This window comes from Suillus subalutaceus (genome assembly GCF_016647625.1).
Source record: "Suillus subalutaceus strain FC151 chromosome Unknown DFJ58scaffold_308, whole genome shotgun sequence".
Classification (NCBI taxonomy): Eukaryota; Fungi; Basidiomycota; class Agaricomycetes; order Boletales; family Suillaceae; genus Suillus; species Suillus subalutaceus.
The window spans coordinates 1-24,353 of NW_024540557.1; the positions used below are offsets into that span (position 1 = coordinate 1).

Here is a 24,353-nt window from a genome sequence, read left to right on the forward strand (position 1 = left end):
TCTCATTTATTGTAGCTTGCAGAATCTGTAATGTTCCAAGACATGCATCAAATATGATCATAGGACGTATACCGGCAAGAATATTAAATCTGTTCTGCGACGCAGAGTGAACATTGAATAGCATACATCTAGGCGACGGCAAGGTGTAGGATGACAAGACGGTAGTCAGATTACAATCCACAATGATTAACGATTACGTGGAATGCTGATAGTAGTAATATAGCATCGAAAATTTCCAGACATGTATGTCTGAGTCTAGTACAATCAGAAAAACGTCCTATGAACGCGTGCCGCTGGATGAGACGAAAGGAAAACAGATGAAGACAGTGAGACTGACATGTAGATCGTTGCTCATCCTCCTCGATCAAGCAAAGAATTTGGGCTTGGCTTTCTCCAGCTCGCTGCAGAACCACAGGAATACCTCTATGAGATTGATGTATTTGCCTTCATCGGAGGATTCTTGTACTATCCAAGTCAAGAACTGAGGGTAGGTCGCGAGCAGCTCTCCTGAACCGATGTCCTGAATCATTAACTTACGGAAGCCTTCCCTGTGCCACATGGAGAAGACCGCCTTGAAAATAAAGCCAGCGAATGGACATTTATCACCTGGCTTGTACGAAAAGCCAGCATGACATGCTGGTTCCTCTCCGTTTCCGTTTTGAGATTGTGGCAAGCAACATTGAAAGCAATACGAGTAACGTTCGAACGAGAAACTGAGTTTGAATTCCCTATAGAGATGCATCGGGACGCTGCCCTCCACGGTGCACCTGTGATTGGCTTCCGGAACAAGCACGGCAACGTTACCAAAGTGTACTGGGCACTTGTCTCTCAGGACACGCATGAACTTGTCCAGCCGTGAGCTGCGGGAAAGACGGCTGAGGAGTCCGTTGTCAACCCGACTAGCCTTTGCAGAGAAAGTGCGAGAATCGCTTGGAAGTGAAGAAGGAGGCATAAGTCGCACAAATGAGGAGCTGATCGCAGATGGCTGCGAGGTGGTCTGTCGAACCCAATCAGTATAGTTACATGGCAGCAATGCAGAGTCATACAGCGTAGTGGCCACTCGACAAGCCAGTGGTCCGCTTGGCAACGTTCGGTATCAGCGTCAGGATGATATCAGAGGTGCGGTGCACCCACCGGAGCGTGTAATTTCTCCATGGCATCGAGCATCAGTGCTTCAAATGATGTAAGATCTGATGTACCTTGATCGTACAGAGCATCGCTTGACTGGGTCTGCAGCTGGTCTGGCATGGCCATCTGTGGATCTAACGTTTGGGGACAGAGCTTGAGAATTAGCATGATATCAAGACTCACAGATTGAAGCAGTGGGGAAGCTGGAGCACACTCTATGGGAATGTTCTGTGTAGCTTGCGTGACTCCGGAGCCACTCACAGACACTTGTTTGTCCTCCATGGAATCCAGCATGAGAACTTCAGATGACATGAGCTCTGATGAACCGTGGTCGTACAGATCATCGCTGGACGGGGATTTCGGCTGGGAGGGAATCGGGGCCTATGACATTGACGTATGAACGGTGGATGCGATAATGGGGACGATGACAAGACTTACCGTGATCTCTGGATGAAGCAGTGCGGATGCTGGCACAAATTCCGCGTACATTTGATGTGAAGCTTGAATCCGTCCTCGAAGCAAGGGATTACTAGTCATCATTGGCAGACCTGCGCCCTCGGGCATCCCAAGTGGCCTAAAGGGATTTTCGATTGATTCCATGGCTAGTCGTTGCATGACGCTGTGTGGATCACACACGTCGCAATAGATCCCTTGAGGGTCGTCAGTGCATCTGACGGCGAGGTTGTCACCATCCAAACACAGCATGTTGGTAAAGCGCCTGCACCGTGTTCCGTGTACTAGCTCGTCCAACTCCCACACACACTGGTCGCTCGATGGGCACCTGAACGTCATTTTACCCTGGTCAGTAAGAAGAACACGTGAGACTCCTTCCCATCGCGACCCGCGCGACCCAGCATTTGGTTGTTAACAATAAGCCCAAATGACGGCTTGAATATCACCACATATCGCACGTGCGGCCTGTCCATACCCTGTGCAAAGGCTGTTGTACACGCCATGACCTTTGTCTCCCCTTCATCCCACAAATTCAGGTTATAGGCCTTTGTGTTTCCAGCCTGCCAGAGGTCGCTGTGGTAGACGGCACATTTGGCCTGCAGTGAGAACCCTTCTGCATCACCCTGAGAATTGCAGAACACCAGGATGCGTTCCTCCGCAGCCAGACGTTTGGATAGAGCGGCAACGAGATGGCGTAGGGACTGCATTGCTGCGATGGGCTGGAGGTGCACGACGTGCATTCCGATCTCTGGACGGTTTGTTGATGACCGGACTTCGGTGATAAGGTTTCGCTTCATGCCAAACGGCTTGATGAAGCTCGCAATACGGCAGGGTGGTCCGGTCGCTGTCATAAGGATAATCATGATTCGCATCTTGCCGAATTGCTGCGCAAGTTGTTTCCATGGAACAATGCGGCCTGGATGACTGGTCGAGATATCATGAAATTCGTCGACGAAGAACCTGTTAAACTTCTGCCCCAGTGCAGACACTAGTAGACTATCGATGGAAGGTGAGTTATTTCCAGGTGATATACGAGTTCCCTTACTTAGCAAACGCGATAGACGAGCAATGTTCCACCTGCACGAATAGAATCTGAACGTCTTCTGGCACCGTCTTTGAGATACAGTAGTTGTGACACCGCAGTCCACTTGCAGCGGTGTTCTTGTACTGCTCTTCGAGCAAGGCGACGAAGGGGCACACCACAATAGATCTCGATTCCTCGTCCATTACAGATGGGACCATCCACGACATGCTTTTTCCGCCTCCTGTCTTCATCGTGACGACGAGGTCTGTAGCTGCAGTCATGACGGCAATCAGGACGTTCATCTGCGCAGAGCTCTTTTCCCTCGCGGTGTCATCCCTCCTGATGTGTCTGATCGCGCGTCGAATCTCCTCTCTGATGTCTCGCACGGCACTTGGGGGTGAGGATGGTCGACTGCCATCATCAACTATAAAATTCGACATGCTGTCGTTGCTGGATGGCCTGGTAACATCCACGTACACGTTCTTAACGGAAGTTCTGGTCCTACGAAGACGTTTCAGTGGCTGGTTCTCGTAAACGCTTGACATGTCGTCCTCGCTCTGGACGTTTATAACCTCTGTGGCCACCTGTTTAATTGGCTGACGCAGACGTTGTAGTGGGATGTTATTATCGACACCTGACAGGTCGTCGGCGCTAGAGACGCTCAGATCCTCCTGGGACGTCTTTTCAATCGAAGTGACAGGCTGACGCAGTGATTTGAGCGACTGGTTCTCTTCGAGACATGACAGGTCATCGTCACTTGAGAGGCTGATGACCTCCATGACCAAGTTCGGATCTGCGTCACCATGACTACGAAAACGTTTGGGACGCCTGCATGTGTCATCTCCAGTGTCTGCCTCGCTCACATCCCGTATTTGACGCTTGCGGGACCGGTATACAGTGGATGCGACTGCAGCTGAACGGGACGTATACGTTACCGAGTCCTCGTCATGTGAGACACTATGAACCGCGTCCCTCCTTTTTGAAGTATTGACTGCAGCTTGGAAGAGTCGAGGATTGCATGGCTCAAATGTCCTACACTTTGCCTTGCGGTCTGCGATTGGGGATATGCTTGATGATACAATGCTCGCGGAACTACCATTCGGTCCAGACGCATCAACCTTACGGTTGTACTTCCGACGTTGGCTGAGCTCAAACACCCTACGGTTGTCCGGGCGGACTGCGATGGGGGATAAGCTAGGAGACTCGTGGATCATGTCGCTATCAGCCATGCGGTTCCTTGTGGAGTAAGCCACATTGGCTTTCGATGATTTCCGCTGGCCAGGTCCATAGGCTCTACCCTTCCCCTTGCGATCTGGTCCGGGGGGTTAATTCGCCTTGATCGCTGGTTCGAACGATATCACCAAATAATATCGATTCGTCCATTGATTCAGTGTGCGAGATGGTTTGGATTGATGACGCTGGAAGTGGGGAGTCCATCACCATATTTCCGCGTGAAATATGGCTGCTAGAATTCGCGCACAACATCCCTGCGGCAGCCACATCTACAACATTACATTTGGTGAGGTATTGGACACTAGGAGGCTAATACTCACTTCTGTCATGAATGTACCTACTCGGGCCATGCGATGGGGAAAGTGCAGATGGATTACCTGCGCAATAAAATATGGTGATGGCATAGACACAAACAATGCTGGTACTAACCATCATTCTGATCTTGGAATACGTTATCCAGACAACCACTGGACATAGAGCTTTGCGCGGCCCAGCTACTACAGAGCAGAGATTCAGGCATCCGTCGCATCGGGCGAGCATCTCGTTCATCCTTGTTCTGTTGTATTATCGCGGCACAGACAGCGTCCTTCAGTATCTCCGTGTACTGACCAGAAAAAAAGGATTTGAGAGTCTCCTCCGTGGCTTTCTTCACCTGGTCCGATATGGACTGAAGGAATGTTCCATTGGCCAGTTGCTTACGACTGAGTCTAACCGCTTCAGGAGGAGGAAATGGACCGAGACCAAGAACGCTGTGCCACTGATCCCCCAGCCATCTGTGCTTGCACATGATATTGTTGGACAGTCGAGGGACCAATCCATGGACGACAGAATGGAAGCTATGGTCCATGGCAGTGTCGTGATCAGGAGACTCTGCGAGGATGTTGTCAGCGTCATCACTTGAGTCGTCTGTGGCGATGAATTCGCGACCCATGGTGATCGCGCCTTGCCGGAAATCTCTCACTCCCCATCGACATTGGAAATATTCGTTGTTCCACTGCTGGATGTTGGCGGAAAACATCGTGGGACTAATCCGCTCTCCCTCACCGACGCATAGATAGCTGAAATAGCATGCGGTTGTAAGAATGATGTTCGGTGGTGTACATAGTTCAGGACGGTGCTCACGTTCTGTATACATGTTCAGCCTGCGGGCCAAATGCAACCCCAGCAAGTATGGCTTCAGCAGTGCGTAACCCCCCTGCAAGAAGTTCGAGGGCCCAAAAGGCGACCTCCTTCGGCACGAACCCAGGAGTGCATGAGTCGCGATCGGTGATGCCGGTCTTTTTGCTGTAGCCCGTCAGCAGGAACATCTCGTTGCCCTGCATGAACAGGTTGCGATGCCTGTCCGCATTGCTCACTTTGTGGTCGATGAACTGTGTGCCGCGACAGGAGATGTGTGTGGTGATGTAAAGCAAATGATAAAGAGGCTCCCAGACCCGGAATGAGCGTCTGAGAAGCTCCTTTATTCCGGGGATGTTCCATGCGACTCGTCCTGCGTTGTCGACCATTGCAAGGTCGTAGTGATCTACCAGATACAAGAACAAGGCATGGCGCTTCTTGTAAAAGGGCTCCTCCGACGCGAGCGAATAACCACGCGTCGAATTTGTGAGGTCGTCCTTGACCTGCTCTGGAACCTCCTTCAACACGACATTGTCATTGGTGAGGGCGGAATAGCGCGATTTCAACTCCAGGAGAAGCCTTTGTATGCCATCCCGAAGCATGTCCATATGCATGGTGTTGGTGCCGATGGTGATGGATTTCACGTCGGGATCGACATAGACGTTTGGCTCTCTCGTTTGATTGAATACCACAGACGATGCATACTGCTGCATCTCATACACTATGTTAAACGTCGTGGTACGACCGAGGCGTAGAACCCGCTCGTGAATGCGAATGACGCGGCTTCAAACGCAACGATCCATCAACGAGTGTAAGCGAATGTATGTGAAAGCACGCTCACTCATGATCGTCGAAATGCACCGCGTCGGCATCCTCATCTTTGTCCATCAGTGCTTCCAGAAGCGAGGTGATGTTGCAAAAGTATTTTAACTTTGCGAGGTCTGGGGTAAGGAAGGATGCTTCACAGAAGTTTCCGTCCGCACGCAGCGCCCTGAGCCAGATGGCTCGCTTGATTGGGTTTGCCCATCGATCGACCACGCACAGATCCGGGTCGGTATCGACCAAAGACCACGCCAGATTATGATAGGCGATCATCCGCCTGCGGGGAGAGGTGTTGTCGTTGCGGAGGACAACCAAAAGCTCTTCGAGACACGTCGTCTGCACGGTGGACAGCGCGAATGAGAACTCGAGTGGGGATCCGAGGTGAATTCGAACGATTGCTCTCATAAGCTGAACCATGAAGTTTGGATAGTCGACGTTGTCATCTGACACGGGCCTCCAATAACTGTCGCTGGGCGCACCGGTATTAATGAATTCGGACGTTATTTGTTTATTGTTAATTACTCACGTCTCTCGCGGTATGGAATTACCATACAACAGGAGTTTTGATAAGCTTAACCTATGAGGATGGCCATCCAAGATTGTCGATGCCCTCGTCATGTGGTCTCGGACGGTAGCAGCGAGACGTGTCAGTATCCCACCAGATTCTTCACTGGTATGACGTTTCTTGATGTCATCTGCTGCTAGTCTCTGGATTGGATTCATCCATAGTTCTACCTGGAACTTGTCCCAATCCATAAAGTGCACAAGTGGCGTCCTCCATTGTTCAGTCTCTGTTGGACCGATCAATGCAACATCATTTTGAGGTAGGAATGTAGCTTCAAGGGTGGCCCTTATGTCAGGTCTGACGCCTCTAATAACGTCCTGGCAGACCTCGAAGTAGGAATTATGCAACACCGTGAAGATTTGTTGGACCTGGCAGGATCGATACTGGATGTCCACGAAACTGGTAGTGTTGTGCTTCTCTCGACCATGTCGATGCATGGTCGCTAGATCCCGTACAGCATGCGTGCAGTCGGCTGATTCTGTACATGCAAGCCCGTCGCTTGGATCCTCGACGAGTTGTATAGGCAGACCTCCCGCGGTCGGTAGCTTCACATCCTCTACCTTCTCATAGATTTTTTCCTCCCTACAAAAGTCCATGAAGGATTGCATGATGGCTGTAGGCACCTAGGTATGTGGAATGCGTATTTCAAGGTCAAGATACACCGTACAATTGATGGACGTGCCTCGTATGAATGATGGTGGTTTTTCCTGTGTCCCGCCACCATAGTGGATGTCAATGCCACCCGGCAGGAGTAGCATAGGAGCACCTTTAGAACGCTGTGCATGCAAACGCCTAGTTGATCAAGAATCTCGTTGGATTTTAAATAATCTACTGATGGCGACAGTGACACAGTCCTGGGCTCCATAGCACCAGTCGAGCCTGTACAGGATGCACACATCCGTCACTTAGGGGTACCCTGAAAAATCATGTTTGGTATCACTCTCACCTGCGCCTCTGATGCCATGAGGACAAGCGTCTGGGTTTAGAATGAGAGGCGAGATATCACCGGCACCTTAATCCATTTGTGAAAATGTGAGTACATCGGATGAGATCACACTGACATATAAAGCCCATCCCCTGAGGGGAAGAGGTGTCTTGGACATGAACCTGATGCGGTGCATCTGCGTCGTCTTGGTTCATAAGCGAGGATGGGAGTGCGTATGTCAGTCCTACTCAATGATTGGTGAATGTCCTATGCGACTCACAAAGTTCGGGAGTGTCAATGATCTCAGACCCATTGTGATCCACAATGATGTGAGTGCGAGTGTCCGTGCGCTCTTGGAATCGTTTTTGACACTCTTGTAGCGGGCAGGGATAATGACCATCTGTTTGGTCGACGACGTACTGGCACCCATCGATCAGGAATTGAATGGCCACGGAGTGGCACCGGTATCCATGCCCCTGTGCGATTTCGCTAGTGGAACATGGGTCCCTCCCGCATCCCGGATGGTGACAGCTATAGTTATCGGACATTGATTGCAATCAGCACATGACGTGTAGTGAAAGATCTTGTGCTGTATCCTTCGAATGTACATGTATCGTGCTCTCGAAGGTTTATATGATTGCGCCCACGCGGACATGGTCCGGCAGGGACATAAGACAATGAAGGAATGCCATTGAAAATAAAATCTGTTGTCCCTGTTTCAGCATTTACGACAATGTTAGGACACATCAACATGAGCTAGTACATTTGGGAACCGAGGGACGGAGACCCAGACATCCCATATGAATTGATCCATGAGCACAGATTTTTCATTGCGTGATCATATGCGAGACAGCAGGGTCGAGGAGAGGGGGACACTAGCCACCTCATTCGGGGTACATTCACATAAAGACATGTACGTGTCTCTCTATCGTGAATTAAATTGTGTCGCCCCCAAAAAATACTGCTTGATCTATGGAGGAATGGATGGACGCACAAATCGAACGCAGTGATCAGTAACCTTTGGATTAATATCGCGTGCCGCAATTGTGTTTATGATGCAGGCACCCGACGGCTATCCCGTGAATGTCGGATGGCACTACAGGTTGCTAATAGATCGGCGCATTGCGCCCTCTGCTGGAGTAAAACTAATTGTGGAGCGTTACGTATTTTACATGGGCTCGGCAGCACACTGCTAATCTACTGGGTGTACACCTTTGATCCGACGCAGCCTAGTCCCTCAATCCTTGGTTACAGTTCGGGTGTGCATGGAAGCATAGTAAATCCATACTTGGACATTTGTTTGTTTCAAAGAGGCTTAGCAGCATTTCATACATACACCGTCGACCCTGCCGAAAATAATTGCACCACGCATTTTAGTTACTTAGTCACGGGTTGACTGATCGTCAGGTGAGCTCGGACATGCAGGTTTTTGAGACGTGAAGGACATTCGGATGTATAATCCCATGTAGTGAACTGAATCCCATTTGCTGTTCTGCACCAGGATCTTTGTAAGACAAACTACCTTCCAAACTCACCTCCAATATAAGCCACGTCCTTGTCGACATCTGGTGAATGCAACTACAACACCCCACAACAATACTGATTAATATTGCAAGGAATGGAAAGACACAGCAATCGCAAGGAGTGATCGGTAATATTTGAGTTACAATATACTCCATGTGTCCTACAATCAAGCACAAGTAATATATCAATGTCCGTCAGCAGTGTCTCATCTTCCTTCTGAGATATCGTGCAGAGCTGCAGTCTAATTGCGGGGTAATAATATTGATGTAGATGATGTAAGGCAGCCATGAGAACTTGATACTGTGGCGGAGAACAGACCACGTTTTTGGCACAATGTACAATATATCGATAATGCTTTTCATTTTTCTTGGCCATGCTTATCTCCTGAAGTGCTTGGAGGATGTTGAACACAGCATCAATTATGCAATTCCATTTCGAAAGATTGTTGGACCAGTGGAGGGCTGATGATAGCACATGATCCTCTTATACATCGAGCCATAGTTCATGACAGAATATTTATCGCTGAGAGCAGAGTCAGGCAAGTAATGAAGGCCAGTTCATTGGACGAGATCTTACCGTATTCTTTCACCGTGACAGACGAACTGGGTTATCATAGATGGAAAAGTGAGCACCATCACAATTCTTCATCCACGACACCGTAACAAATTGTTCCTATCTTAAACACTGCTCATTCTAACTTTCTCGTCAATTACCTGAACCGAGCTTCAGTGTATCTCGGCTAATTAGTACAAGCAAAGAATTGTGTCCATCATCTGTATCCAGATGGCGACCGGACAATGGGCTCAGTGGAATTGTCACATCACCACAAGTTTTTCCTTAACTGAGCGCTGGCTCTCACAATTAATCCATGACCGTCTGCGCGTCTCAAAAGAACTGCATTGCAGAGGGAGTTCCGGTCGCACAAGTGGTATGGCAAAATATGGATGATTAAGACAAATGACAGCATGGCATGTTAAAGACGCACAGATATCCAGGCAACGTCAAAGGGCCCTGTCAACTGAAAATACAGCCCTGCCAGTCATCTTTGGGAAGCACTGGACGATGCAATGAATTATGGACTCTCAAAGGGTAAAATATGAGAAGCGTCCAAATAAATGGAATTAGGCAATGCAAGTTACATAGGATCGTCATCTATAGAGAGGTGGGAGAAAGAAAAGTTATGAAGAGAATATGGATATGAACATGAATGTGCATTTAGCCACCTGCGCTCACATAAGCTCAGGTACCTAAATACCTCAATGGCTCAGCCGCTCAACGATGCAACTACAAACACCAGCCTTCTTACGAGACGTCAAGCTCGGAGCCATCTGCTCACATATTTAAACATTCCATAAGTATATGGACATTGAACATTTTCCATACTTTACCGTAGCGCACTGGTCTTTATTACGGTTTTCGACGAGACGGGTTTCGACGTGGTTTGAGATTAAGGGCACATCGAACGTTTGAGGTAATTGATTGGTCATGCTGTGATCTTGCTAAATCGAGCAGTGCCACGGTCACATGACACAGCAGGCATTGATCAATATAAGAAACCCGAACATACTTCAAACATCCTTCAGAAAATATTTTCTTTTCCGACAATGTCCTTTGACCCAACGTAGCATAAAACATGTATAATAATAACATTCATAACATTAATTAGTGTATGAAGGATGTTTGAAGTATGTTCGGGTTTCTTATATTGATCAATGCCTGCTGTGTCATGTGACCGTGGCACTGCTCGATTTAGCAAGATCACAGCATGACCAATCAATTACCTCAAACGTTCGATGTGCCCTTAATCTCAAACCACGTCGAAACCCGTCTCGTCGAAAACCGTAATAAAGACCAGTGCGCTACGGTAAAGTATGGAAAATGTTCAATGTCCATATACTTATGGAATGTTTAAATATGTGAGCAGATGGCTCCGAGCTTGACGTCTCGTAAGAAGGCTGGTGTCAAAGCGGGAACCTCGGATGTTAAAGACAGTGGCCAGTCCGCGACAGTAAGACGGCGAAAATGGCTCCAATCACTCTCAGAAGAGAAGCGGAACGAAATAAGGCTAAAGGATAGACTCAGAAAAAAGCAGGAACGCGCTAAACAACGAGAGAACCGTGACGGACATGTTCAGGACACCACAATGCCACCTCAAGTTGGTTCGTCGAGAGATATTGCGTTGGACATTGATGTAGATGACGAAGAAAGTGATGGACCTGTCATCGCCACAACACTCTCACGCCCGCATCGGGTCTCAAGGCTTGTGCGGGTCGACAGCGATACATCCGACACTGAACGAGATGAACTTGCTGCTGCTCCCAATACCAAGTCTCACCATATTGCATCGACACACTTGCAGATGGACTACACAGCTAATGGTGTAAAAGATTTGACTGTGGGTGTTGTTGGACGGAAGCTTCCTGCACAATCGGCCACGGTACAATGGCCGGATGGAAGGATAACCGTCCTGCCTACGATCATCAAGAAAGGTGTCAACATTTGCGAATCCGTGGATGTTCAAGTGGTGAAGTTTTTCGCCTCTTTCCCAGAGTCAACTCCATCATCGAAGCATGTCCTGCACCTGTCTGCTGCTCATATGGAACGTGACGACATCATTCAAACGGTTGAATGTTCCCTTCGTGACAACAAACCCGTGGTAATTCGAGGGAACGGAATAAATGCTCCAGCGCAGATGACAACAGATTGGCTCGACCACAAGTTCGGAATAAATCCAGATATGCCTGTGTCAATTCATGGTGAGTTTTCCAAAAATATTGCATTAAACACCATTCGACGCATCATATCAGATGCTGAAGCACGTGTCGCAGATTCTGCACATCCTCACAAGCCAGGAACAATTTCGTCCCTTGTCGCAGGTATGAATGACCCAACAAAGATACAATGCGTTCTGGACTTGCCATATGTACATGGAGGACTACCAGAGCGCTTGAGGTGAGCAAGCCAGACATTAAGACTCGCTCGACATAACTTAGACGGTTGTCAGAAATCTCGATCACGGACGACGCTTTGGATGGAGTCAGACGACACAACAGTGCCCCATTCGCGAGGCGGTACATCCCGACAACTTCACATCCCACTTTTGGGCGCTCTTGCATCAGGCTGGGTATGTCTCGTTTGCTCATCACGATGCCGATGGTGTTGCAACATACATTCGCATCGAGTCGGGGGGAAAAATGTGGATTTTCTTTCGCCTGAAATCCCAAAAGGGTGGCCGTACTGCTTATGCAAATTCGATGATGAAACTTGTGGGCTATCCAGATGACAAGGAGGAGGTACACAGGTTGTGGGATGCTGAAGTGGTTTACTTGGGTCCCGGAGATCTCGTGTATGTGCACTCTATATTAGCGGATATTATTCTCTGTCCTGATACACCTACAGCATACAGCCGCCTGGTCAGGTTCACGGCGCTTATACGCCCGTGGAAGGCTTTGCAACGGGGGCCTCCTTCTTCAACCTCGCATCGATGCATCTTTCGGAGAGGGCCCGCTACATGGACCACAAGAAGGCCGATTTTCTTACTAATCAAACACACGCCTACTCTTACGCCCTAGAGACGATGAGGAGAATAGCAATCGCTGTTCCGCATCTATCGAAAAGAATTCGTAAGTGGACACCGTCCATCCAACCATTTCTCTATGATGCATCACCATTACAGCTCTGTATCGACGTTCGCTAATGAGTCTTTGTCTCATGGTCATCAAATGCCAGGACTACATCGCAGCTGATGTTCAAACCCGTAAGATCCAACCCTCGGAAACTGCTTTTCTCGCCGAAGACATCTGCCGCAACATCGTGACGTTTCTTGGAATCAAAAACATTGGAAGCATCTCCACGACACTCTTCAGAGACAGACAGGACATCGCGGGCGAGCCTGTAGATAGGGACTTGTTATGGGGGCATTTGGCACGGTTCAGGGAGGACACGTGATGGATCGTGTTTAATTACACTGCTTGATGGTCTACTTTAGTTATCACACATTCAGGGGGCCATGCATTATACGATACGGATGTTGGTATTTTCATGTTGTCTCACTGGACAAGTACTATTTTTCCGGTCATGAAGTGTGACACATGGAACAATCAAGTCCTGGACCTGCTGCTGCTCCACGATGCTTATGTTCCCATTGGAGCGTGGCATCGAACAAAACCTAGGAAGATCAAGCCAGAGCAAAGCAGGTGCAGTGAGGTGTTGCGGATTAGCAGAGGACTCGGAAAAAAATCCTTGTTCCTCCTCTAGAGAGAGCAGTGCAGGCCGGTCCACCGTGAGTGCCTTCCATATAGTCGTAAAAGCACAACTGAAGGTTTTATAGCTAGCCGTGTACTGCGCGAATGTTGGATCACACATCTAGACCTGCATCGATATCGGAGATGCGTGTGACGTTTCATTTCCATGACCCATCCATAACGTATCCAAACATTATCTGATAGGGCAGTTTTCCAACCAAAATTCCTCGCCAGATTAGCCAATCAACCAGTCACCTCAAGAAATTCCCTCAAACATCATCAGGGTACATTCTCCGACCTGCAGTATGAGAGTGAAGTTCAACCAAGCGGAACTCAGTAAGAAATATCTGTACCTAAGGATGAATGTGAGGATCCCTGGCTATTCATCGTCCATGTCAACGTCGATATACTCGGGGTGCAACTTTTCGAGTTGTCTCTGTGACAGGCACCGATGACCTTCATATTCATCGTCCCTGTCAACGTCGTTATAATCGGCGTACACGTTTACGAGTTGTATCTGTGACAGGCACCGATGACCTTCTGTGTGATTCTCTCAGGCTGATACGCTGCTCATATTTGAAGTGACAGACTCACTATTCTGATCGATTGGAAGATTCACCAGCTCTTCCGCCAACTCCCAAACCAACATGTCGCCATGACCTAGCTGAGCCCAGTTTGTCAGAGTAATGGGCAACAAAACAATCCGATGATCGAAGATTTCATGGTTGTCCAGGAACAACCATACCCTACGGTGCGAAGCTATCACGCGAAACACCAGCAATCGTAGGCGTGCATTACCAATGAGGCGAATCACCGCCAATGGATTAGATCTGCCCAATAGGAGCGCCACACAGAGGTGCGTCAACGCACTAAGGCCCTCTAATGCTGCATTCGGTCTGTCGAGCATGCGATCATCGCTGATCTCGAGATGGGTCAGATTTTGGAACACATTTAATGTGCTGGCTGACGATGTGAAGTTCGCGTTGACGGCGAGCACTAGCGACTTGAGTGGGAGGGCGTCTAGGGCACGCCACACAGGTGCAGATGGTCCATCTATAGAGAAGTCTCGTGTCGAAAGCACTAGAAAAAGGCAAGTGACACGATTGCAGATCGAAAGGATTTCGATCAAAGTAGATTGTTGTATCGAACCGGCTAGGAATAATGATGTGATGTGCTGTTGGGCGAATTCAACGTGCATGGGACGCAGGCGGAGACAATCCAGAAATTTCTTGACTGTCTTTTCTTGATACAGAATGATCTTTTCATATATTAATCTTTCCATCCTGCCGCATTATGAAATCAGTAGAAGTCCATCTCAAAGTGCATTTTGGTTGAGTGTGCACCATGGATATATCCGCCTTGACACCCTCAGGTTTTCTGCGGCGGTTTCTTGTCACGTGTGGCAAGAGCTAATATTTTCTGCTGGATCTCGAGCGGAAGGGCAGGAGGCATGACTAGAATGGATGAGATCTAGTGGCGCTTGCTGCAAGCTAATAAAACGAAGTAAAACAATCATGTGACCGTCCCACGGTGTCATTTTGCAAGTACCCAAGACTACAAGTGATGAACGAGATATATGTAATTATGTATTATTTAATAGGAGAGCTCAGAGTAGGCCACTGCCCGCTTCCGCCGTCGTCCGAAACAAATTATTTTACAACTTGCACAAAATAGTTCACAATAAATCATATACCATATCGAGCACTACATTGATGGTACTACGGTAACTCATCATTTATCATCCGATCTTGTATGTGTACATGGGTGGCAAATGCAAGAAGCCCAAGGTCTCGCTGTCACAAATTCCATGGAGCGAGAATAACAACTCGAGAGTGTGGAAACTCATCACAGAACTCGGTCAAAGAGCGAATTACGAGATGTTGTTTGGAAAGAAGGACAAACACGAGGTGAGTAGTACTAAGTATATTACGAGTTTTAGCGCCATTAACTTGACGAATCGCATCAGAAAATCTTGGGCGAGACGAAGGCCACTGTATACAAGCGGATTGGGGCGGCTGTTTTGCCAGAATTCCATGAGATCAGTCCTAAAGCAACCGGAGACCGTGTGAAAGGCAAACTTGAGTAGTCAAGTCGCTTGCTACCACATTATTTCCCGCAATACTCATATACATATTTAGCCTCACGAAAAAATATATAAAACATGCTGCAAAGCGTCGGATAACGGGCAAAGGTCTCCATGAGAGCCAGGACAGTGCCGATGGTGATCCATCTGACAAGATGTGCCGATTCTACATCGGTGCGAATGGCCCTGATGTTACTACCTCCGAGGAAGCGAACCGTTTATGGGGTATGTTTGTTTTATTACGAGTGCAGCACAACTCATGGTGTCCTAGAGGAAATCCAAACCGATTTTCCGTTTTTCGCAGAGCTTCACCGGATTTTTGCAGCTCAGCCGAATGTCGCCCCAATTGTGGTTACGACTGGAGTTGGCTCGCATGCCAACAAGACCATCCATATGCAGCCTCCGGGTGATGACAAGGACAACATCATTTTCACAGCTTCACAAGTCAGCCAGATCCGAACTCTCCAAGATGCGCTGAATCTCAACCTTGTGGGCACTGCTCCCCTTGCAGCCCCACCCTTTGTCGAGTTTGTGGACGAAAAAGAAAACAATTCGTCCATTCATCCTGTGACGTCTTCTCCGACTCCAATTAGGAAGATAGCTCCGATGCCATCGTTACTGTCTCACGATAACATTCATAAAATCACACCGAAGCACTCAATCGAGGATACACTCTTTGACATGCAGAGGTATATGATTGTATGTTCAAAGTTATTGTATCTCATGACACGTAATAGGAGAGAACTCGATACAATGCACGCCCGGCATCGTGAAGAGCGATTTCACAGGAAGAGGAACTGCTTGCTCGAAGAGTTCATGGATGGTATCTGGGATGCAGCTGAGTATCACCAGCGACTTGACAAGATGGATGATTCAAAGGGGCCTAGCAAGCGCCCTCGCCACGAGTCTCCTGAATGGGACTCAACTTCTTTCTCTGTCGACTAGTCTGTTTTGTGATTGTTTTTTCCCTTCTCACGAATGGTGCAACTGTCCAGATGTGAGGACAGTGGGATGAGAATCCAGGTGGCGAGGTTGTTCTATAGCCATGATGCAATTGAGTTAGATCCTCCGGTATCTGCGCAGGTTGGAAGAGTGCTCACATTGTGGTGAGCCACGTAAATGATGAACAAGAATTCACATATATTGGACTGTTAGTTGTCATTCCGCATCTGATGCTCTCCAACTCCACCATCACCGCTGCTGGGGCCCTGGACAACAAAATAGATGTTGGAGTCATTCATGATCAACGGCACATTAGATTCAGGGCATCATATGGAGCATGTTGGTATGACACTGACGAGATAGCGTCAACATTTTCCAAGTTTACACATGATATCACACATGGTATCTGCGAATCACCGAGTCAGCGTAGTACAACCAGATGTCAAGTTCTGAATTTCGACAACGTGTCGCCACAACAGCATGAAATCGTCAAACACAACACCTAAGTTCGCATAAAGGACATGTGTGATTTGAGTTCAAAAAACTCAGCATCCGACCGGAAAATACCGGAAGCGGAGAAGGGTTTTAAACCATCAATTTAAAGACCACAGACTCAGCCCTCAGGATTCCAACTTCCGCATTTAAGCCGCACTCTCACGATCACACTGCACGATCATGTCCACACATAAATATCCGATGTCAAGACCGATTCTGATTTCGAGGACCCCAAGATCTGACGAAGTATGCAAGATGGTCTGTTCGTTGGAGGGCATCAGGCATCAACTGAACAAGCGACAACTAACTGTGCAGTGGGAGGTAAACGGCCCAAGTGTTAGCAATCCCGCCTCAACCACTGCAGATGCTGACGATATATATGTAGCGGGTCGTCCCCCCTAACTGTGCTCATCCATTACTGATACTCATGCACCAACACAACGTATACGTGCAGATAATAACAAATGGTGCACCAATCGTGAAGGAGAATCGGATGGACGAGGGAGATCTACAGCTGTATGTGAGCGTTGCTGCGTACCTGAGAGACGTCATATACGCATTCAAAGAGGAATGGGAGGGTGAAGGATATAAACCCAAATTTCGTTCGGCTCGCTTGGAGTTCCACATGGCAATGGTACTGACAGGTGGGATGTTCACCGACAGGAATGTGCAGAAGGTGCAAAAGAAGTTCAATGTCACATGGAATCACTTCGTGGAGCGCGTGGAGGTGACTGACGTCCTGAAGCGTGAGCAGAGTGCCAGTCGGCTGTCCATCACATCACTTACCATCCATTACATCAGTCAATGAGAAGGAAAAGGCGTATCATGATTTGATTTGTGGCAAGGACGAGAATATGTGTGGTCTGGAATGTTACCCAGATATCGACCACGGGCCGCGGTCGTTGGATATGATCAACAGATTTATCAAAGATAGGGAGGCTTCATGGACGGCGAAGAAAGAGGCTGCTCAGCCTACAAGCAAAAAAAGACAGAAAACGCGCACAAAAGGGAAAGTTTAAGGAGCGCATTCATAATGCACCGGGGGTGAGTAATTAAAAAATGTCACACGTAATGTCATGACGAGGTCAATGGATGTCGGACCATATAGGATCCCGCAGAGATCACACCAAGTCGTAATCTGCACGGTAACACTTCAGAAATTGTGCATGTAGCCGGAGATACGCGAAAAGCACCAGCAAACCACGTAGGGAATGTACGAGCTCAGAAAAGAGGTCGCTCGAGGAAAAATCAGCAGGCGACCGTCGAGATGGCAGAAGGAACACATGTTGATGCTGGGAAGAGCCTCATAAGGCACAGTGTGAGTTTCAGGACCATCTACGTTGACAGAAACATCTCACCCATGAGTGAAGGATGTCTCGGAGCCGCTCCAACTATTTTATGAGGCTCAAGCCCACAGGAAGGATTTGATGGGAAGAGGCTTGGTAGAAGGCGATGCACTTCTCGTCAGCACAAACCTGGTTTCCTGGATGATAGAACGATATCGCATCCTCGTTGGAATTCCACTGAATGCGTACCTCGGCGGACAGCTCATCCCACAATCACCAGATGAGTACAGCCACCTGACAGAGGATGACTACTTGGAGGCGCTAGGCATAGAACGCCTATATGCAGCATTAGTAAACATGGAGGAGAGCCCTGATCATCTGAACCATCTCGCACATGTACTGGGGAGGGCCGTCAAAGGAACTAACACACTGTCTGATTCGAAACCAAACACACAGTCCCTGGACCCCCTGCCACCCACGATGTTGCCCATCCCAATACCCCCACATTGGAACAGGGGACTTACGAGACCTACGAATAATAATGTGGGTGTTGTCACTGCCTTTCAGAACCTGACGGCTCGAACGAATCGACGCATACGGGCGATCGTGATGAATCCGTATCCGACAACGTGTATACTGCGAAGACAGCCGCTGTGCGTGCCGGGTCAGAAGCGGATAGAGAACGGAAAAGGAGGCGGATGGACTCGCTGGATCCGTCTCCCCCAGCGGTACTACTACTACTTTTTCTCTACAAGGCGGGCATCAATCTCACTACTATTTCCTACTAGGTTCGCGACGGGACAGGCGATAGAAAGTGTTCAAAGCCTCTGAACCCAACGTCAGGCTTGTCAGCCGCAGCTAATAAAACTCCCTGTGTGAGGTCGCCTCGTGTTATAGTGAGTGATGGGAGCTCGACATTAGGGGTATGGTCCATGCCTCGTAACCTCCTGCTTGCAGGACCTCCTCCAATTGAAGCGGCTGAGGAAGGCCCGGTGGTCCAAGATCAGGGCGAGGCATCCACCACTTAAAAATATGTCGAGAAACCCGACATCCATGATAACGCGACGGGATTACTTCCTGCTGCGACTTTGGTATGATTATCCAATAATGCACGGGGTCCGAATGTCTGATTTATCCAGCCTTGCCAGTACAGTGCTGAACCTGAATATTTTGCATGTTTGTGAGAAAGATGATGATTGCGGTGCTAATCACATATGGTAGTCTACGCCAATAAGGAAATGAGTGTGTTTACGTATCTCACTGATTTGCTACGCTGAGAACTTCCACATATATCAACACGATCCCCGAACATCGAGCATGATCGGTTCACCAACGTGAGTCAGGTAATATGTGATGTGCTACAAAATGTATTTGAATTTCACGTAAGAGCTTGGCAACGATCGCGCTTGGTCTGGAACCCGCATTAGGTGATAGAATTTGAGATACATTTGTTTCACGTCAGGTACCATTTTAATTCGACTCATACACATTGTGAGGGGGGGTTCTGCTGGATCCCCACGCCTCACGTTCAATAGCCATAGATCCCTTCTTAGATAAGACGACCAGAAAAATATTGGAGCATTCGCATCAAGAATGATTTATACAGGAGACAGATAGCTGTACAGTGAACGATTAAAATGGATGCAATAACTGTCGAGCAGTCTCGGATGCGACCAGAAAAACAGATGAAAAAATGAACGTAGGTAGCACATTTAAATGTCAACATTGATCCGATGTAAGGGAATGTGGGGGAATGGGTCTTCCGTGTGCTCGGGAGATTCACATGATGCCATGAATGGACAACTGTCCGCACATGAGGTCAGAACTGTGTGACTACTAAATGGAACAACAACAACACACCTCTGAATGACTACACAAAAATCATCTTTTGTCCGTCCTTTGCGACCTGCATCTTACGACCAGTGGAGGACACTGGCTTCACTTGGCGTAGAGTGACGATTGCGTGACGTGCAACACGACGACGTCTTGGGAGTGTAATCAGCACTCCCAAGGCTCGCTGGACAATGGTGAGGCGTGCAACAGCGGTGGGCACGTAAAGGATTTGTGGAAACTTGGTAGCGATGCGGTGAAGTGTGAACGCAACATGGGTGGGGGAATACCCGTAGATAGAAGTGACAGTGCAATAGAAGGTGTACTTTGCGTTGTTTAATATTGAATGAAGCCGACTGGTGACTGCTAGATGGGTCGGGACTGCTGACGACCTGGATGGTATCTCCAAGTCCAATTTTTGCATTGGGAGATTCATGGAGGAATGCATTAAACAGAAAGTTCCGTGCACGCGAACACGACGTCGAGTCGTTAGGGATTGGAGATACAGACAGAATACTTGCTGATGGCATAGATAGGAAAGTAGATATGATGGTTTAATGTCAAAAGAGATATGACGGGCTGTACCGTAGCGACATCGATATTGAGAGCCAAAAAACAATGCGACACACAGTTGGTGCAAAAATTGAAATAAGGGTCGTCAGAAAGACAAATATACGATGACTCCGCTCTCGGAGGTACAGATTGGAGCGAGCCCTGTTGTGAGCCTAACTCCTTACAGACGGGATGAAAAATGGGTTCACATGCGGTCGAAACCCAATTGGATCACAATGGAACAAGGGCAATAAAATTTACGCATGATGTTGCAACTAACGGCACATAGAGGCGAATAGATTGGTACGACTCCAAAATGTACGAGTGCAGGGTGTGGACGCGCTGGGAAAGAAAGTCATCGCGACGCATGCCTTGTAATTCGATGGCGCGATGGAATTGCAGCATCCCAGGAAATGTTTAAGACCAGGAATAAAAATCATGATTTATTTGACGAAGTTATCCACTCAAAAAAATAACGTTGTTGTGCTTGTATGGCACAGACCTTCTGAGAGGATATTTATTTCGCTCCCTCAAGTGGATAGAGCTATAATAGGAATTAATGAGGAGGTCTAACATAAATATGCAAGACGGGCGGATCGTACAATTACCCTACAGAAGGAGGGTATAGATCTACATCAGAAGGGTCCCCCGTTAATTAGGCAAATTTTTCAACGGGCAACTCATACAAAATCATATACATCGGTTGCGTTTACGGTGAAATGTTACCTGAATATTAATTTGTCTATGTTCAAGGAAGACCTAGATTGGTAATTTGTCTGTATATCGCAGAACTTGCTTGTTCAGTCTTTCTGGAAGATCATGATGTGCAAAGACCACATCATGAACCTCTTCCTGGATTTTTGTCCAAACCTGTCAAGTTTCGACTCACCAACCGAACGTGTTCATGTATGTCAGCTTTCTACAATCCATGAACCTGACTATCACCACCGCGTATTCCGATCTCAAGTACACGGTCATCATTTGTTCAATATATTATTCGTCAAGAGGGATAATACAACAAATAGTCCTGTGCATGGAGTAAAGTTGTGTGTTTCATATAGCACCTTAAGCAACATGAATTCACTGAGGAAAATTTGTAGGGTATTTATCATCGCTGTGCAGAGTCTCTATTCAATTTACTAACCGCGTTCGTAGATATGCATAGGTGTGCAACACACGGCGACACCCAGTGAAAACCGGACCTTACCGGAGATGCTCGTACACTGCACTTTGAGGGTACATAATGGTAGCCATTATTTTAAGAAAATCGCGCAATTCTCCCAAATTATAACACAGACTTGCCTTGGAAAAAAAATCGCCAAGTTCCTCCGTGGGCACTCATCGTCTTGTCTCACAATGATGACGGGTACGACAGACTGTCTGCAGCTGCAGAACTCCCATCAATTTGCACAACAACGTTGCCTCTGGCGTAGACGAGGGATCCAAGACCATTGCTGCGACATAGCAGGATATCGAAAGATCATGTGCGGCACGGACGTGCACTACGAGTGGCGCATATACTCACAATAATTTAGTCTCACATTGAACGTGTTTTCCCGGACTACTTTCATTGCCTTCTGCATCAATTTTACTGACGGAGTTGGACCTGGGATTCGACAGCTTCTGATCTGCACTTCAATGACAACCGGTCGACTTTCAAAGCAAGGTCTAGGACGGCGGAATCAAGAGCAGCTAGTCTATCAGAACATACAGCGGTGTGTACTCGTTTTTTAGTCGCTGATTGTTGATTGGTCCCTGATAGAGCTGGACCACCCAGCCCTGTCTTCAACCACGACGTTCATGCAGATGTAGCAGCGCCCGCAGCTGCGGTATGTCATAATTTCATTTTCACGGGGCATATATTCATGTCTATTGATGAGGAGGTGCTCAGAGTGCTACAATGAATGGTCGGCAAGTCGGTCATAATTTCTCGGATGGTGGCGCTTCTCACTATTCGACTCAGGAACATGAAGTCGAATGGCACGACGCAAGAGTTCTGCGTCTACTATGGGTCTTTGACACTAGACCAACACAAGTATCACCGTCCCACTTTTTATCCCACTTTCGCAATACCGTTGCAGGATACATACCATGTGTACTACCATACCATTGTGCAATGATTTCATAATTGACACGAATCGAGCATATTCTTAAAGGGCGAGGAACATATGCGCTAATATGTGCAGATATGTTTTCATTATGTTAGTGTGAAAAAAAAACATACGATGACATTGCACAGACTGCCCCGTCACTTTAAATTATTCTCATTTTCGTGCACTACATGTTCTGAGGCTCTGAATATGAGGGAGGTATGCATACCTCGCACGTTTCTATATTCTGGCTTCAAAATGGCCACGCGTGACTAAGGCTGTGCTCGGATAGCGTGATCAATCATGTATGTAATTTTTTTTAACGTGTCCTGTTTTCACACTGTTTGATTAGCGTGCAGGAGTCACCACGACATCTCATTCGTTTCTAGCCATGCCTCCTGAACTTCCACTGGAGATCCAGCAAACAATTTTAGCGCTTGCCACGCGTGACAGACACACTGCCGCAGAAAACCTGAGAGTGTCAACGCGGACATATCCATGGTGCCGATTTCACCCGAAAATGCACAGATGGACTTCTACTAACTTAATAATGCGGCAGGATGGAAAGATTAATGTATAAAAAGATAGTTCTGGATGATGAACATACAGTCAAGAAATTTCTGGATTGTCTCCGCCTGCGTCCCATGCACGTTCAATTCGCCCAACAACACATCAGATCTTTATTTCTAGTCGGTTCGATACAAAAATCGACTTTGATCAAACTCCTTTCGCTCTGCAATCGTGTCACTTGCCTTGGTCTAGCGCTTTCGACAACAGAATTCGCTACAGATGGATCACCTCTGTGGCTTGCCCTCGATGCCCTCCCACTCAAGTCGCTAGTGCTCGACATGGAAATAGACTCCACATCATCAACGAGCACGATAAACGTGTTCAAAAACCTGACCCATCTCGACATCTGCAACGATCGCATGCTCGACAAACCAAATGCAGGATTAGAGGCTCTTAGTGCGCTGACGCACCTCTGTACGGTGCTCATATTAGGCAAATCCGATCCAGTTGCGGTGATTCGTCTCATTGGTAACGCACGCCTACAAATACTGGCTTTTCGCGTGCGAGATCCGCACAATAGGGTAGAGAGGTTCATGCGCAAACATGAAATCCTCGATCGTCGGATCGTTCTATTGCCCATCGATCTGACATACTGGGCTCAGCTAGGTCAGGGTGACATGTTGGTTTGGGAATTGGCGGAGGAACAGGTGAAGCTTTCTATACCTGAGAATAGTGAGTCTTTCACTTGACGTATCATGAGGGGATCAGTCTAAGAGAATCACCCAGAACGGCATCGTTGCTTGTCACGGACAAGCATCGAGAACGCATACGCCAAGTACGATGACGATGACGGTGACCAGAACCCTGAATATGATTGCACTGTAACCATGGCTCGGACAAAGGGCCCGCACAATGATATGCATCTTCGTTAATAGCATGGTATTAATACTACTAGAAGTCTGAAACTGGTATTGTAAGCGGCGATGCGGCAGATATCAGGCTTCTGCTAGCTGCAACGATCACGCATTGACGGCCGGTGAGGTTGAACTCACTGCTGAGGGTGATGGCTCCAATTTGGCGACTCATATTGGGAGTGATATAACAAAATGTCTGGTTTTTGATTGCTGCGAAGGCAGCGCATGACATCCCTTGAGTATTAATATACCCTATGAATGTGACAGCTCCCATTTGTACATGCATCTTGGGGTGATGCGTGATATCTGCTTCTCCTGGCTGCAAATACAACACATGGACAGCCGGTGAGGTTGAACTCACTGGTGATGGTGATGGCACCAATTGTGCGGCCCATGATGGGAGTGATATAGCAAATGTCTGGTTTTTGATTGCTGCGAAGGCAGCGCATGGCAGCCCGTGAGTTTTACTATACCCTATATAGGTGACGGCTCCTATTTGGAGATCCACCTCAGATACAGGCTTCTGCTGGCTGAAAAGACAGCGCATCGACAACCGGTGAGGTTGACCCCACTGGTGAGGATGTTGGTCCGACTGGGTGACGCATGGCGGGAGTTAT

General features: G+C 47.9%; 6 protein-coding genes across 6 annotated transcripts; 4 read left to right on the forward strand and 2 right to left on the reverse strand.

The window, feature by feature from the left end:
- Positions 1–364: 364 nt before the first annotated feature.
- Positions 365–6,949, reverse strand: DFJ58DRAFT_736947 (uncharacterized protein; the record flags this gene model as incomplete). The annotated part of the gene is made up of 13 exons (XM_041386879.1): positions 365–997; positions 1,047–1,079; positions 1,135–1,509; positions 1,567–1,702; positions 1,765–1,778; positions 1,926–2,577; positions 2,627–3,917; positions 3,967–4,107; positions 4,159–4,215; positions 4,268–4,896; positions 4,961–5,737; positions 5,796–6,245; positions 6,303–6,949. 13 exons carry the CDS (start codon positions 6,947–6,949, stop codon positions 365–367), a joined length of 5,835 nt encoding a protein of 1,944 aa, XP_041235348.1.
- Positions 6,950–10,714: 3,765 nt separating this feature from the next.
- Positions 10,715–12,738, forward strand: DFJ58DRAFT_736948 (uncharacterized protein; the record flags this gene model as incomplete). The annotated part of the gene is made up of 5 exons (XM_041386880.1): positions 10,715–11,546; positions 11,598–11,742; positions 11,795–12,136; positions 12,190–12,413; positions 12,467–12,738. The coding sequence occupies 5 exons, from the start codon at positions 10,715–10,717 to the stop codon at positions 12,736–12,738; spliced, it is 1,815 nt and encodes a 604-aa protein (XP_041235349.1).
- Positions 12,739–13,413: 675 nt separating this feature from the next.
- Positions 13,414–14,232, reverse strand: DFJ58DRAFT_736949 (uncharacterized protein; the record flags this gene model as incomplete). Its single annotated transcript, XM_041386881.1, has 2 exons — positions 13,414–13,574; positions 13,629–14,232. The coding sequence occupies 2 exons, from the start codon at positions 14,230–14,232 to the stop codon at positions 13,414–13,416; spliced, it is 765 nt and encodes a 254-aa protein (XP_041235350.1).
- A 562-nt stretch (positions 14,233–14,794) lies between these two features.
- Positions 14,795–16,062, forward strand: DFJ58DRAFT_736950 (uncharacterized protein; the record flags this gene model as incomplete). Its single annotated transcript, XM_041386882.1, has 4 exons — positions 14,795–14,941; positions 15,001–15,116; positions 15,173–15,342; positions 15,389–16,062. The coding sequence occupies 4 exons, from the start codon at positions 14,795–14,797 to the stop codon at positions 16,060–16,062; spliced, it is 1,107 nt and encodes a 368-aa protein (XP_041235351.1).
- A 919-nt stretch (positions 16,063–16,981) lies between these two features.
- On the forward strand, positions 16,982–19,061 carry DFJ58DRAFT_848445 (uncharacterized protein; the record flags this gene model as incomplete). Its single annotated transcript, XM_041393640.1, has 7 exons — positions 16,982–17,300; positions 17,474–17,598; positions 17,663–17,872; positions 17,925–18,387; positions 18,408–18,493; positions 18,629–18,736; positions 18,798–19,061. 7 exons carry the CDS (start codon positions 16,982–16,984, stop codon positions 19,059–19,061), a joined length of 1,575 nt encoding a protein of 524 aa, XP_041235352.1.
- A 3,642-nt stretch (positions 19,062–22,703) lies between these two features.
- DFJ58DRAFT_736953 (uncharacterized protein) lies at positions 22,704–23,754 on the forward strand (the record flags this gene model as incomplete). The annotated part of the gene is made up of 3 exons (XM_041386883.1): positions 22,704–22,813; positions 22,872–23,554; positions 23,609–23,754. 3 exons carry the CDS (start codon positions 22,704–22,706, stop codon positions 23,752–23,754), a joined length of 939 nt encoding a protein of 312 aa, XP_041235353.1.
- Between the last annotated feature and the right edge of the window lie 599 nt (positions 23,755–24,353).